The sequence below is a fragment of the Lynx canadensis genome, chromosome B4, assembly GCF_007474595.2.
Source record: "Lynx canadensis isolate LIC74 chromosome B4, mLynCan4.pri.v2, whole genome shotgun sequence".
In the NCBI taxonomy this organism is placed as follows: domain Eukaryota; kingdom Metazoa; phylum Chordata; class Mammalia; order Carnivora; family Felidae; genus Lynx; species Lynx canadensis.
This window is the reverse complement of record NC_044309.1, coordinates 78260284-78274324: the sequence shown is the minus strand read 5'-3', so window position 1 is coordinate 78274324 and position 14041 is coordinate 78260284. Positions and strand designations below refer to the sequence as shown.

General features: G+C 54.5%; 1 protein-coding gene across 1 annotated transcript; it reads right to left on the bottom strand.

The window, feature by feature from the left end:
• Nucleotides 1–6259: 6259 nt before the first annotated feature.
• On the bottom strand, nucleotides 6260–12465 carry LOC115519016 (keratin, type II cuticular Hb6). Its single transcript, XM_030322678.1, has 9 exons — nucleotides 12097–12465; nucleotides 11141–11349; nucleotides 10289–10349; nucleotides 9439–9534; nucleotides 9058–9222; nucleotides 8669–8794; nucleotides 8195–8415; nucleotides 6552–6583; nucleotides 6260–6420 (listed from the first exon to the last, which is right to left on the bottom strand). The coding sequence occupies exons 1-9, from the start codon at nucleotides 12463–12465 to the stop codon at nucleotides 6260–6262; spliced, it is 1440 nt and encodes a 479-aa protein (XP_030178538.1).
• Nucleotides 12466–14041: the final 1576 nt, after the last annotated feature.

Here is a 14041-nt window from a genome sequence, read left to right as displayed (position 1 = left end):
CTGCCTTGTTTCAGACCCTCAGCTGCTCCCAGGCCGAACCTCTCCCTGGCTCATGTCCCTCACCCAGACAATCTTGCCCTTGAACTTTCAGGTGCCTTGGGGCCCTTCTCTCACCTCTCAGCACACACTGCCTGGGCAATGACATCAGTCTCTGGCCTGCAATTACCACCACAGTTAATGGCCTCCTTGATTAAAATCCCCCAGCTGCACTTCCGAGTCCGGATGACTCCCCCGTTGCCCGATCTCACTCCCCAGCTTCAGACCCACTTGCCCCAGTTCCTACAAGACATCTCCACTTGGCACTTCTGGAGACTCTTCTAAGCCAACAGACCTTCGGGCTGAACTCACTATTCGCTCTCTGCCCGCCAGAGCCTCCTCTTGTGTCCCCTGTCAAGATCATTAACACACTTGCCCAGACCTATAATCTCCCCATGCCTGCATCCTCACCTTCAAAACCAATCAACCCCCAAGTGCTTTCATTTTCTATCTCCTAAGTACCCCTCTAAACCATCCCTTTCCTCTCTCTCTGTGCCACCACCCACATTCCGGGCCCCCACCATCCTGGCTGGAGTGCCAGTCTTCTCGCCTCCCAGCCCACACCCCACAGCAGCCAGAGGTCTTTATAAAACACAAGTCTGACCTTTCAGCGGGTCCCCATTGCCCTCAGGATGAAGTCCAGACTCCTGAACACAGCACACCAGTCCTATATATCTGGCTTTGACCGATCTCAGCGCCTCTCCCCACTCCCTGTCGCCCCTGCCTTCCTCCCCACCTCTGGCTCAGGATGCCTTGAACACATGTCAAGTGAGGGCTGGCCCAGGGGCTGTGCAAGGGCCTTTCCAGTTCTGACCTTCTTGCGCAGTGACTCTGAACTCTGCTCTGGGATCATAACACTCCCTCCCCAGGGACTTAAGGAGGATACTATAAGGACTGCCAGCCTTGAGATGTCATCCAGGTGCCCCAGAGGATCCCAGGGAGACCCCATGCCTCTGGACGGGATGTGCCTTCCTTCCACCCTGCCAGTTCAAGGCACCAGGCAGGACTGATGCTGCATACTCTCCGTCTATTAGAGCCTCCTTTCCTGGGTCCCTGAGCCCCACCTCCTCCATCACCACTGCCACCTCTCCATCAACGACAGGTGCAGCCACAAAGAGGCCGGGGCCTTGGTACTAGGAGCAAAGGAGAAGCATGGTTGTAGGAGTATTAACCAGGGAAAGCTGGCTACCTCCTGAAGGAAGTAATATTGAAGCCGAGACCTAAAGAAAGAGCCAGAGTTTGTTTATTCAATCAACAAATAACTATAGAGCACCTAATATGTACCAAGGACTGTTATACAAGCCAGGGTTCATGGAAGTGATGGAAATAATCACAGATGCCTGTCCTCCAGGAAGCTTACATCTTACGGCAAGAAAGTAAACATAAGTAAGGAGTTAACCAGGAGGAAGAGATGTGCTCCAGACAAGGGGAAGAGCATGGAAAAATCCAGGAACTCTAATAAGTCCTAAGGCTGGTGGGGAGGAGAGGGACCGCTCTCCAGTGCCATCAGAAAGCTTAAGATGAGCCCTTCCTGTCTATACTTTTCCTCCACGGCCCACTCCTACCCCCACCCCCAACTCCACCCCAGAAAAGCTTTGCCCACGATCATTCCTCATTCCTACTTCCTTCCAGGCACTTTTCACATCATCTTGCAGAGGTAGATGGCATGGGCCAATTCCAGGCTTCACAGAGAGCCCTGTGCCTCCTCTCTGGAAAGTCCGCATTGACTGCGAGGAACATGAGCTATCTGGATGTCAGGCCCCTGTGGGCTGACAAGCCTGAGGTGAGGCCAGCTGTGGTAGTGACCATACCCAGAGTCACAGTCCCTCGGCATCTGCCTGGCCCTGCCCAGCAGCTGGAGTGAGTGCTCATTCAGTTATCACCCCAAAACATGGAGAAACTGAGGTTCCAGAAGCTGAAAAGCCTTGACCATGCACTCTTGGTGACTAAACCAGGACGAGAACCCCCAAAATTCCAGACTTTCCACACCGAGCCTTTTTCTTTTTTTTTTTTAATGTTTATTTTTTGAGAGTGTGTGTGTGTGTGTGTGTGTGTGAGCAGGAGAGGGGCAGAGAGAGAGGGAGACACAGAATCTGAAGCAGAATCTGAGCTGTCAGCACAGAGCCCGACGCGGGGCTCGGACTCACATACTATGAGATCATGACCTGAGCCCAAGTTGGACGCTTAATCAACTGAGCCACCCAGGTGCCCTGCAATACCCAGGTTTTTCGACAACCCTACCCTGCCTCCTGCTGTTTACAGGCTCGAAATGCTGTGCCGTTATGATACCACAGTAACAGTAATAACAATAATGATGGCAGCTGTCAAGTATCAATTATGTGCCACACTGCACTCTAAACTTTTATTTGCGTGGTCTCACTGGATCCTCTTGTGGTGGCTGTCTTCAGAAATGGCCCCCAGCTATTCCTCCCCCCTCTGTACGTGCCACTCACTCCCCATCAATCCTCATTGCCCCTCCCCTGGATCTGGGCGGGGCCTCCGACTGCTTTGACCGATAGAATGTGGTGGAAGTGGCACTCTTGGGCTTCTGCACCCAGACCTTACGAGGACTGGCAGCATGTGGAGGAAGACAGAGGCTCTTGGCCATCAGCCCCAGCTGAGCTCTCGGCCAGTGGCCAGCGCCACATATCAACCACATGAGTGAAGCCACTTGGACCTCCCCGGGCCCCAGCCAATAATAAGAAGCAGAAGAATCATCCAGGGTTCATCCCAGGGACCATCAGAAATATTGTTGTTTTAAGCCACTAAGTTTGGGGATACTTTGTGAACAGCCATAGATAAGTGAAGAAGGAATCCGTACCTGGAAGGAGGGTGCTACCACGAGAAAACCTAAGACCTGTAACATTGTCAAACCAGGAGATAGAAACTTCACAGAAAGTCAAAAGCTTGTTTTTCAGAGAACTGTTTCTCCCTAATCAGCTACTGTGTCTTTTCTGTCCCCACTAACAAATACGCTAGCTGTCTCTGCAGAAGCCTAGACTCAAGGTCAACTCATATGGTTCCTGCCCATGAACAGGCAAAGCCCTGCATTCCTTACCAGAGACAATGAACCCATCTGGTTTATACCCACTCTCGGAGCATGCCCACAGTCCCTGCTCCTTGTCCTGAAATAACCTCTTACATTAGGGGCTGAATTTTGCCTCCTTCTGATGCTAAGAGTCCACCCCCAAGTGAACATGGGATGTATGTTACATGCATGTTTGCTCAGGGCGCACGCTCGATCTGTTTTCATGAATAGTCATAAGTTTCCCTGCCTTTCCATATATATATATATATATATATATATATATATATATATATAAAACCTCAACTCCTATGATTGTAAAAAACTTGTTCTCTCCCCCTTCACTGAGGTCAGTTGGAGGCTTGCCATCATCCTGTCTCTTCATTTGGCTGCCTCTTGAATAAACCTTGTCCTTTCTGCATACTCAGTGTCTCAATGATCGGCTTTGCTGCACGTCGGACAAACAAACCTGGGTTCGGTCATGACTGGTTCTGGGACCAGGCATCAGGCAGAGTCTGAATGTCCTCCAGGAGACCATTAGAGAAAGCTGGACGGACAATGAAGAAGTTATTACTAGATGCTGTAAAAGGTGACCCATATTATGTAGTGGTGACAAGTTTGGCAGTACTATTGCCTGTGGTGACAAGGAAGGTACAAAGGACATCTATGGAGCTGGGGATCTGGCCAGGGTTTCCAGGTAGAATGACCAAGGTGCCACTGGCTTCTCCTAGCTGCCTACGATAAAACACAAGAGGACAGAGATGGACTGTGGAGGGAGATGTTCGGCTTTTTAACATAACTCAGAAGGACAGTCTTTCCAGTCAGCAAAAGGTTCTCAAAGTAAGAAATGGCTGCAGAACAAAGATCAAATTCAAAGCCCTGCCAGTAAACCACGCCCTCAAGCAAAAGCCAGATGAACACTGTGACTGTTAGATCATTTGCTGAGATCTCAAAAAGATTTAATTCATGGCCTCTTAGGCTCACTCTGTGGACCAAAAGTTTTCTAAGCATCTGAAAGGCGCCATCGGAGATATTCTGTCTACTAAGCAACAGGGCTTCCAAGAATCTTTGGTATTGTCCTAAAGCATTGTGACTCTCAGTCTAAGGTTGAGAGGAGCCTATCTCAAAGAGATTTATGGGGATAGCTTCTGTCCAGCAAATTCTGACACACCAAAAACAACATTTTTAAGTTTTTTTTAATGTTTATTTATTTTTGAGACAGAGCATGAGCAGAGGAGGGGCAGAGAGAGAGAGGGAGACACAGAATCCAAAGCTGGCTCCAGGCTCCGAGCTGTCAGCACAGAGCCCGACGTGGGGCTTGGACTCACAGACTGCAGGATCATGATCTGAGCAAAAGTCAGACGCTTAACTGACTGAGCCACCCAGGCACTCCAGAAATATTTTTAAAAGAACTACAGCCATTCTCACGAAAAGAAATAGAGATAGTTCAAGATGAAAACAGGCCTCTGGTCCCCAACCTCCTATAGACAGGAAGCAGGCTAAGAAAACATGAGCCACTTGTCATGGAAAAGAAAGAGCGATCCAGAAAACGGAGCCAAGATCCCAAAGGATAGAGCCAAGAACAGAGGAGGACCACTTCCAAAGAGCAAAAGTGGGCACTAATGACACTCTACAACGGAAGGAGGTAGCAGGGCCTGGCTGACCATACTTGGAATTGCTAAGAACCAGTGACTTCTCAGTGCCCCCAATTTTTCCTCCCTCTAAATGGGAGTGCCCACTGTGGCTATCCTACCCCCATCTCACCGTTGCAAGACAGGTGTGTGGTAGACATAAAAACTCTTAATTCACAGGTCTTCAGATAGAGATAAACCATAATGGGGGGGGGGGGGGAGTGCTGCAACCAAGGAACCATGTCCTAAGAGCCTTGTGCATACCTGGATCTGATCCAAATAGTGAGATCCTGAACTTCAAGCTGATGTCATGACCTGATGAAACTTTGGGGGATCTTGGGAGGGAAAGAAAGGGAAGCTCGGACTGTGGAAGCAGTTTGCCCTAAGTCACACGTCTGGGAAATGGCAGAGGCAGGACGCTGAATTAGAAGCCTAGTCTGACTCCAACCCCAGTGCCCTTTCTCTCCCCCACACTGCTTGTCTCACACTCCTTCCTTCTGTTCTCATCTTCACACCTTTCCTCATGCTCTTTCCTCTCCGGGAATGCCCCTGGGGGGGGGGGGGGCAAAATCACCCTGGTGGAGAACTCCTACGGCATACGTGGCCATTTCTAGAGACATGTTGGGTTGTCACAATGGATGGGGGTGGGGGAGTGCACCCGGCATCTAGCGGGTAGAGACCAGTGATGCTGCTAAGCACCTTGCAATGTTCAAGACAGCCCCCCAACAGAGAGCGCTCCAGCCCCAAATGTCAATATTGTTGAAGCTGAGAAATCGTGGTCTAGAGAAATCCATGACCACACGTGATTCCCTGCATCGCTGGGTCTTCTTCTGTGTCTCCAAGGCTTGCGTCGCTCAAGATCAGAGGGACGTACCCAGTGCCAGTAGTAACTAAGTGGCTGGAGGGGTCCTGAGGAAAATCTCTGGCAGGGAGCTCCTATCACAGGACAGCCCTGGCACTTTGAAAACTCTGAGGCACCGGGTTTGATACGCTACAGTTAGTTTATTGGAAACACAGAGTGAAACGAAGACAAAGGGGCTGGCGGTTACGTCGCTGGGTTTTCAGAAGCTTCTGCAGGCAGCCCTGCAAGGAGATGCTCTTCCCTCCCACGGCCATGGGCCTCACAGAGTTACAGGAAAACCACCGTCGGTGTTCCCCACCTCCCTTCCACAGGATCCAGCGCACTGGCAGATTCCCAGGAAGTGGAGACAGGGAGAGTCTAGGGCCTGCCCTGTCCCGCAAGCTTAGGTGAGGGAGTCGGGCAGGACAAATGAATCCAGCAAACAACACAGAAGGCAGAAGAAAGGATGAATCCTCAAGATGATAAATCCACTACTAGGAAAGGCTACGGAAAGAGGCCAAGGTGCCGCCCCAGGTGCACAGGGCTCAGGGCGCCCGGGGGGTGGCGCGCAGAGGGAGCACCCAGGGAGGACGTGCCGAGGGTGCACACCTGGCGACTGGTTGTTGGGGGCGGGCAGCTGGCGGTCGTGGGGCAGCGGCGGGGCGATCGGGGTCGGGCCGGGCGGAGGGGGACGTGGCTGCGCGCTAGCAGGGGCGCCGCGGCCTCTTAGCACTTCTTACAGCCCACACTGCAGGCCCCGCACGAGTTGGTGCCCACCACCACGTTACCGCTGCAGGGGGCGCTGCAGACGCGGCTGGTGACAGCAGGGGCAGCACCTGAGGCGCAGAGATCGCCACAGACGACGCCACCGCGGGAGCTGCTGACACCTGCATGGGAGGGGGAGGAGAACGCATCAGGCACGGCCACGGCCAGGCTGCTTGGGGGTCGCGAACACGCCCCTCCCAGAAGGCTTGGGCCCCCCCTGACGGGAGCAGACGGGAAGGGAAGAGCTACTTACAGACATTCACAGCGCCGACGCCCTCGCACAGCCTGTTGGGAAAGGAAAAGAGAGAGGTCGGTGTCATGGGCCAGAGGCGACAGCGAGGTCCGTGCCCTCCTTCTGGGCACTTGTTTTGGGGAAGGGGCTATAAACGCGCCAATCGGGAAGCCGGGGTAGCCCAGCCGCCACGAGGGCTCTGGAGACAGAATGCCCATTGCGCCTGGCTGGCTAGCAACCTCAGATTTGCCCTGCCCTCCAATCCACCTGCCTCCTGATCGGGAGTATCTACTCCTAGATCCCCTGTGAGGGTGGAATCCAGGGACCCGCGTAAGGGCTCCGTGCCTGCCACGTGGTGAGCAGTTCAGACCTGTCGGCTGCTATGATTGCTATTGGTTCCGATTGACTTGTAAACGCATTCGAGGAAGTGCAGATTTAAATTCCTAAATCTGGTCTGACTGCGGTCACTAGAACGTGGGCCTCAAGAGGGCAGAACATTTTGTCTTGTCTTTTCCCCACTGAAGAATCGACAGTGCCTAACAGTGTTCGGCCAATAAACAACTGTCGCATGAATGAATGGGATTTTAGGGCCCATTTAGAACAGGCTGTCTCCATGAGTTCCTTCATTTGACGGGTGGAGAAAGCGAGGCCCAGGGAGAGGAAATAACCGGTGATAGAGGCAAGGCTATAATTTGGGCCACCTAACTCCACTCAACCCTCATTCCCTTCCCAAACAAGCGACTCCTTAAGGGAAGGGAACGGGAGTCCCTCTGGTCGCACCATGGCAAAGGGTTGACAAAGTCACCTTCAGGTGTGGGGAGAATTTGCAGTCCACCACCTACTCACCCCATGCCCAGGGTTCATAGAGGACCCACACCAAAGCTTCTGAGTTCCCCGCCCCCATGAGCCCTATGTGGTGGAGGGCTGGACTTCTCAGTTTCCAAAGCTAACTCTAGGCCTTCCAAACTCAATCTTGAGATACTCTTCGTTGTGGAATTGTCCGCTAATGAAACTTCCCTGACCAACCGAGGGGCAACATTCTAGGAGTGTTGTATACATAGGAGATGGTCAGCTGCCCTCCAGCCCTGCCACCTCCAACACTAGCAAAAAGCAAAAATGCCCAGAGCAGGACACCGCTGCCTCAAGGGACAGGGCCCTGCTATCTGTCCACCTTCCGCCCCACCTACTGCAATGGACCACCACTTAGGGCGGCCCACTGTGCTTACAATACATAACTGTGAGTTGATAAAATCCCCCACTGAGTCAGTCATTACAGGATAAATACGAACTCCAGAATGGGGCCAAGGCCAGCCTTGAGACAAAAGCTAGATGCTGGATTATGTGCAACCAAGGCCAGGAGGGGAAACACACGTTCAAGAGAGGGTGGCTGAAAGCCCAGACTAGGATTCTCGGGAAAACAATTACTAGGGCCTGACTCCTGGCTCTGAAAGGCAGATTTGCAAAAATACCAATCTCATATGAGCACATAAGTCGGCATGACTGACTCAAAGGAGGCTAGAAACAAACTGAAAGGACTTTCTCAAATTACCTGTAAAGATGCAGGATGGGGAGATTTGGAAATGGGAGTCCAGTGATGCCAGAGGGCACATGGCACGCTGGGAACCCAGGCAGGGCTGGGAGAGAAAATAGGCTATTGTACCCACCTCTGCTCCTCGCCCTCCAGCAGCCGCCTGTAGGTGGCGATCTCGATGTCCAGGCCCAGCTTGGAGTTCATCACCTCCTGGTACTCCTTGACCAGGCAGGCCATGTCCTGCTTGGCCTTCTGCAGGGCGGCCTCCAGCTCGGCCAGCTTGCAGCGGGCGTCGCTCAGGGCCGCCTCGCCCTGCTGCTCAGACTGGGTCACCGCGGTCTCCAGCTTGGTGTTCTGGGGCCCAGGAGAGAACAAAGTGGGTTATGGTCCTGGGTGTCTCGGTCCATTTCCCTCATGTGTCCAGTCTCTCCCCTCCCCCAGCTGGGGACACCCCAAGAACAGGCCTCTCCCCTTCATTAACGGAGTCCCCCTGAGGGACCACAACCAGGGACATGAGTCATGCAAATGGACTGGATCATGAATGGTGAGAGCCAGTCGGGGCACACACTGCCTGTGTGGCCCTGGGGAGGCCCCAGGCGACCCGTACCTGACACTTGGCATTCTCGACCTCGGCGGTCAGCCTCTGGATCATGCGGTTCAGCTCATTGATCTCCTCCTTGGTGCGGCGCAGGGTCTCCCCGTGCCGGATCACCGTGGCCTTCATCTCCTCGCACTGGGGGGAAAGCAGAGGTGCTCCTGAGCTCAGGATGCAGTTTCCCTCCCATTCAGACACCACAGATGGTTGGGAGGTTGTACAGTGCTCAGCCTGTGCAACTATACATGGCAGCCCTGCCCAACAACTATAACCTAAGAGCTCTCTGCCCTTCTGTCACCATCCCTAGGGATCAGAAACCCCATACAGAAGAGGCCTTCTTAATAAATACTTGGCTTCCCTCGTGCTGCCATGTCTAAGAGACAGGTGTCCTGTGCCCCCACCTTGCTGCGGTACCAGGACTCGGCCTCAGCCCGGCTGCGGCTGGCGATGTCGTCGTACTGAGCCTTGATCTCGGCCACAATGCAGTCCATGTTCAGGTCCCGGCTGTTGTCCATCTTGACGATGACCGAGGTGTCTGAGATGTGGGCATTGAGAACGCGGATCTCCTGCAGATGGTGGGGAACCTGTTTACACCCCAGCCTCACCCACAACAGTGTGGACCCAGTTTTCTCAGCCCTTACCTGGTCTCTACCCCAGCTCCCACTACAGGCTCATGAACTGCAGCCCCCACCCAACCCAAATCCATGGCCAACTCAGTCCCAGGCCCCAGCCCCCTCTTCTAGGCTGGCTGCTTCTTTTCGACCTGGACCACGGCCCCTCACCTCCTCATACAGGCGCCGCAGGAAGTTGATCTCCTCGATCAGGGCCTCCGCGTTGGCCTCCAGATCTGACTTGCGGAGGTAGGCACAGTCCACATCCTGGAAAAATGGGGTGTCTGTGAGCTCAGAGGACCCCGGTGCTCATTACCCCAAACACTCCCCTCTCTTCTCTCCCATTCGTGGAGGCCAAGGGAAAGGACTCCCACTGTTCTATTCCCATGCCGTCGCCATACTTTCTGACCTGCCTGGGGTGGGCTTTGCAACCTCTTGCCCTTCTGAGAACAAACCCCTTTGTGCCTGAGATGGGCCGCCAGCCTTTCTCTCCTCTTATGGTCCCAGCTCTGCTTCTTACCCTCCCTTTCCCAACAAGCCTGCCAGACTGACTCCCTGCTCACCACCTCGACCCCTCCCTGTCCCCTGGCAGTCCTCCAAGACCACCTGGTCACTCCGGGTTCAACTCCTTCCTCCCCAATACCCGGGGACTGGGCCCCTCCTGTTGGTCAGACTTCCCCCAGTGCTAGACAGGATGCTGTCCCTCAACAGAGAGACTGGAGCTGCCCTGCCTCCATGGGGTCCCCGCCAGAGACCACAAGTTCTAAAGCACAGTGGGACATCCGCCGGTCAGCCCAGCCATCCCTCGCCCCAGGGCAGGGTGCTAGTGCACAGTCCAAGGTTCTTGCCCTTCATCGGCGACCTGAATGGGCCTTCCGTGACCTGACCCCTGGGATTTCCCAGCCCGATTGGGCCAGGTCGTGTACCCCACGTGGAGGTTGAGACCCTCTGGGTCTCCCCAGGAAGAGTCTGTCATTCCGAGATCCCTGGTGTCTGTGCTTCCGGATCCCATGTCACTCACCTTCTTCAGAGCCACAAATTCATTCTCAGCTGTTGCTCTCAGAGAGACTTCCTCCTCATACCTGAGGCAGAAGAGGGCAGAGAGGGAGGTCAGGGAAGGGCAGGTCTCACCAGAGGCCGTCTCCCTTTCACATCAGTGGAGGGGGCAGTATTAGTGAGCTCCCAACAGCTGGAACGCAGCAATTCTGCTGTCTCCGTTCTGTCTGGTTAGATCTGGAACGGGTCTAGGATCCTGTCTCAGCTTTAAATTGAGGGGTCTAGAGAGCTAAGGTGTGGGACCTCCCAGCCCCGTTCCCACAGCTGCCGTGAGGTCACCTTAGGAGGCACATAAGGACTCAACCCCAGGCCCCATGCTAGGAGAGCACAGTGTCACCTCTGGGGCATGGCAGCCCCAGCTTCCCCTCATCTGGCTGTCCAACCTGGCTCAGGTGTGGGGGCCTATGACACCCATCCCCCATCGGCACTCAGCACCCCAGGCAGTGGCACACCCGGGGCCCCGGGGCCTGTCAGCCCCGAACCACCAGACGCTCAGGTGCTATGGGTGGGAAAACTGAGAGGTCAGTCAGCAGGAGGCAGCCAGGGAGCCTGCAGAAGCCTCCTCCCCACGGGGCCTGGGGGACAGCCTCCGAGAAGGGAATGCTGAGTAGGGGACAGAGAGGTCTCCTGGGGGCATCCCGGCCCCACCCTGAGGCAGGCATCTGGGCAAGAGTGGCGCAGCTGAGATGACCCTGCCGCGCAAGTCCCCGGCCTGCATGGCCCCTCGTCCTTCTGGAAAATTCTTCTCAAGTCTAACCCAACGGGCTCTAAGCCAAGTCCATTTCCTGTGCCCAGCGTCACTCCGGGCCGCACTCACTTCTTCTTGTAGCCCTCCAGCACCTCCTGCACGTGGTTGAGCTCCGAGGCCAGCCTCCCGCTGTCGGCCTCCACGCACTCGGCCTCCCGCCTCAGCGTCTCGATGTAGCCCTCGAACAGGGGCTCCAGGTTGCTCTCGCAGCACTTGCGGTTCTGGTAGAACTGCCACTTGGTTTCCAGAAGCTTGTTCTGCTGCTCCAGGAAGCGCACCTGCGTTCAGGGCGTGGGGGAGGGGTCAGACGGCCCTTGGTGTCCCGAAGCCAATTTGGGGTGGGGCTGGGGTGATTGCTTTAGGGGCAAACTCCCAACCCTGGAGCTCAGCAGACATTGGCAGAGACGGGCAGTGGGAGACAAGGTGACCCCACCTTGATTTCCCTCCTGTGATCTCTGTCCGGATTTTCTCACTCAGGGATGAGAGCAAAGGGCTGGGCAAGGTCAGCGTCTGCTCTCAGGTAAAGTGAGTTCTCCAGACCTGGTGAGTCCAGGTGGCATGTGTATTCTGGAGGCAGGTAGAGGTCTCCGGTTGGCCTCTGGCTCCCCCTGTCTCAGTGCCCAGCCTGAGTGCTGAGCTTGGGTGGGCTACAGGAAGGGTGTGATCAAGGACGGCCACCCACTGGCTCACCCTGCGGGCCTCTTCCTATTTCTTGTGTCCATTTTGGTGTCTGTCTGTGTGCATGTTCTGCCCTCTTCCTCTGACAGGCCAGTTCCAAGCCTGTCCTTGTGTCTCCGTGGGGACCTGCCTGTCTGGACAGGGGTTGCATATAACGGCAACACTATCAAATCAGGAGCCTCTGCTCTGTATCCTGATGTCCTTGGTCCTCACGTGGCCTGGGTGTGTGTCCATTTCGTCCATCAGAGCGGGAGCTCACCTGGACCTCCTGTCTCCTGCCCCTGACTGTCTTCAGTGCCTAGCCCAGGACCCGAAGGCTCAGGAAGGGTGTGATCAAGGACACCCACCTTGTCGATGAAGGCTGCGAACCTGCTGTTGAGACACTTGATCTGCTCCTTCTCCTCGTGCTTCACGCACTGCGCATTGGGGTCGATCTCCAGGTTGAGGGGCGTGAGGAGGCTCTCGTTGACCGACACGGTGGTGATGCAGGGCGGGCTGGGCCCGCACACGCCGCCGGAGCGGTAGCCGAAGGTGCGGCCGCAGGAGCCGGCGCGGAAGCCGCCGCAGACGCTGTGGCTTCCGAAGCCGCCGGTGAGGCCGCGGTAGCAGGAGACGCCGCGGTAGGGGGCGGCGGTGATGCAGCAGCGGCCGGGCCGGGGCCCGCAGGCCGACATGCAGCTGAAGGCGCGGCCAGCACAGTAAGATCCACAAGTCATGGTGATTCTTGGGGCAAGGGAGGCTCTGAGGAGGGAGACGTACTAATGGCGGGTACGGTGACTGAAGTGTTCAGGTCTTGGACATCTTTGGGCCCTTTATATATGCGGGGAGCCTAGTGCGTCCACGAGTTAGGAGCAATTAGATGTCTTTATTGGCTTGGGTTGTTTAGCTGCTTTGGCTCCTCCCTTATGTGCTTAATTGGGGGCCACATGCGGCCAGATGTTTATGGCCTTTTACCCAAAACTGCACAATGTTTATCTTCAAAAGGCCAACTCACCTCTCTCACACCCTCCCCGTACACTACTTTTACGCATTTGGCGGAACTCTTGGATTCGATGATGGGAAGCAATGACTCAGATTAGAATGGAGGGAGGAGAAAGGCGGGGCTACAGCTCCTGTACCGCCCCATTTCAGGAAGCCGCCACCGCTGTCCTTGGTGCTGATTGGACCAGCCTTGGGATACTGGGAGAATGTGAGATCTACAGAAGATGATGTGAAATTTGGGGTGCGCTTGTGGTCTCCCTCACACTGATAGCCCATATCTGCCTGGCCAAAGCCCCAATACCCCCATGCCAGCCCCCAAAGCCCTCACCCACACCTATCAACATATTCTGTCTCTATGACTCTCTCTGTCCCTCTCTCTCTCTCTCTCACACACACACACAACGCACTCACATACTGGCCTTGCCACCCATAATCTCTCTCTCTCTCTCTCTCTCTCTCTCTCTCTCTCACACACATACACACGGACACACACTCATTTGTTCATGTGTACACTCGCCCATCTCAGTTTGCACACAGACCAGTCCTGAGGCCAAAACATGAGACCGTTCTGTCCAGTCCAGCCTATGCTAAAGAGGAGGCATTCCCTTCCTCAAAATCTTCCATGGGGCCTAAGGGGACACACAGTGGCTCGCTGGCTTCAGGAATGCCCAACTATTTCCAGCAAGGCTCCAAGAAAAGATAAGCATGTCTGGTTTTCATCTCAAACTTCCATTTTCCTCTAGGGCCCAGAAAGCATGGGGTAGACACTATTGTCATGAGCTGTATAACATTTCACTCAGAATATAATAGAATCAATCTAGACAGAGCCATCAGTAGGGCATCCAGCCCCCTGCCTCCACCTCCCCCCTCCCAGTTCTGTGCTGCTTCCTATGCTATACCAACCCTGTAACCCCCTTCCCTTTACAGCAGTTTGTCAGTAATCTTGGCAGATGTCAAAACAGATCCATGTTGGCGTGTGCCGCCTGTAGTGTGGATAGTGTGGGCCTTGAACCCAACAGGGCTGGATGGACATCAAGGCTCTTCCATGAACAGTTCTGTGTGATCTGGGGGCAAGGCACTTCATTCCTCTGGGAAATATATTGTCTTTCCTTCCAGCACTGCCTGGGAAAATTACAGAGATGTCCACGTGCTCATTAAACTCCAGAACACAGTACATATGTGTTTTATTATAATCATTAAGAAGCAGGAGGCTCTGGGGCAGCATTTTTTTCAGAGTTCACATTGTGGCCCACTAATAGAAGCAAACAGAATTTTAATGAAGTAGATTAGAACAAAATCAAGCAGAGTGGA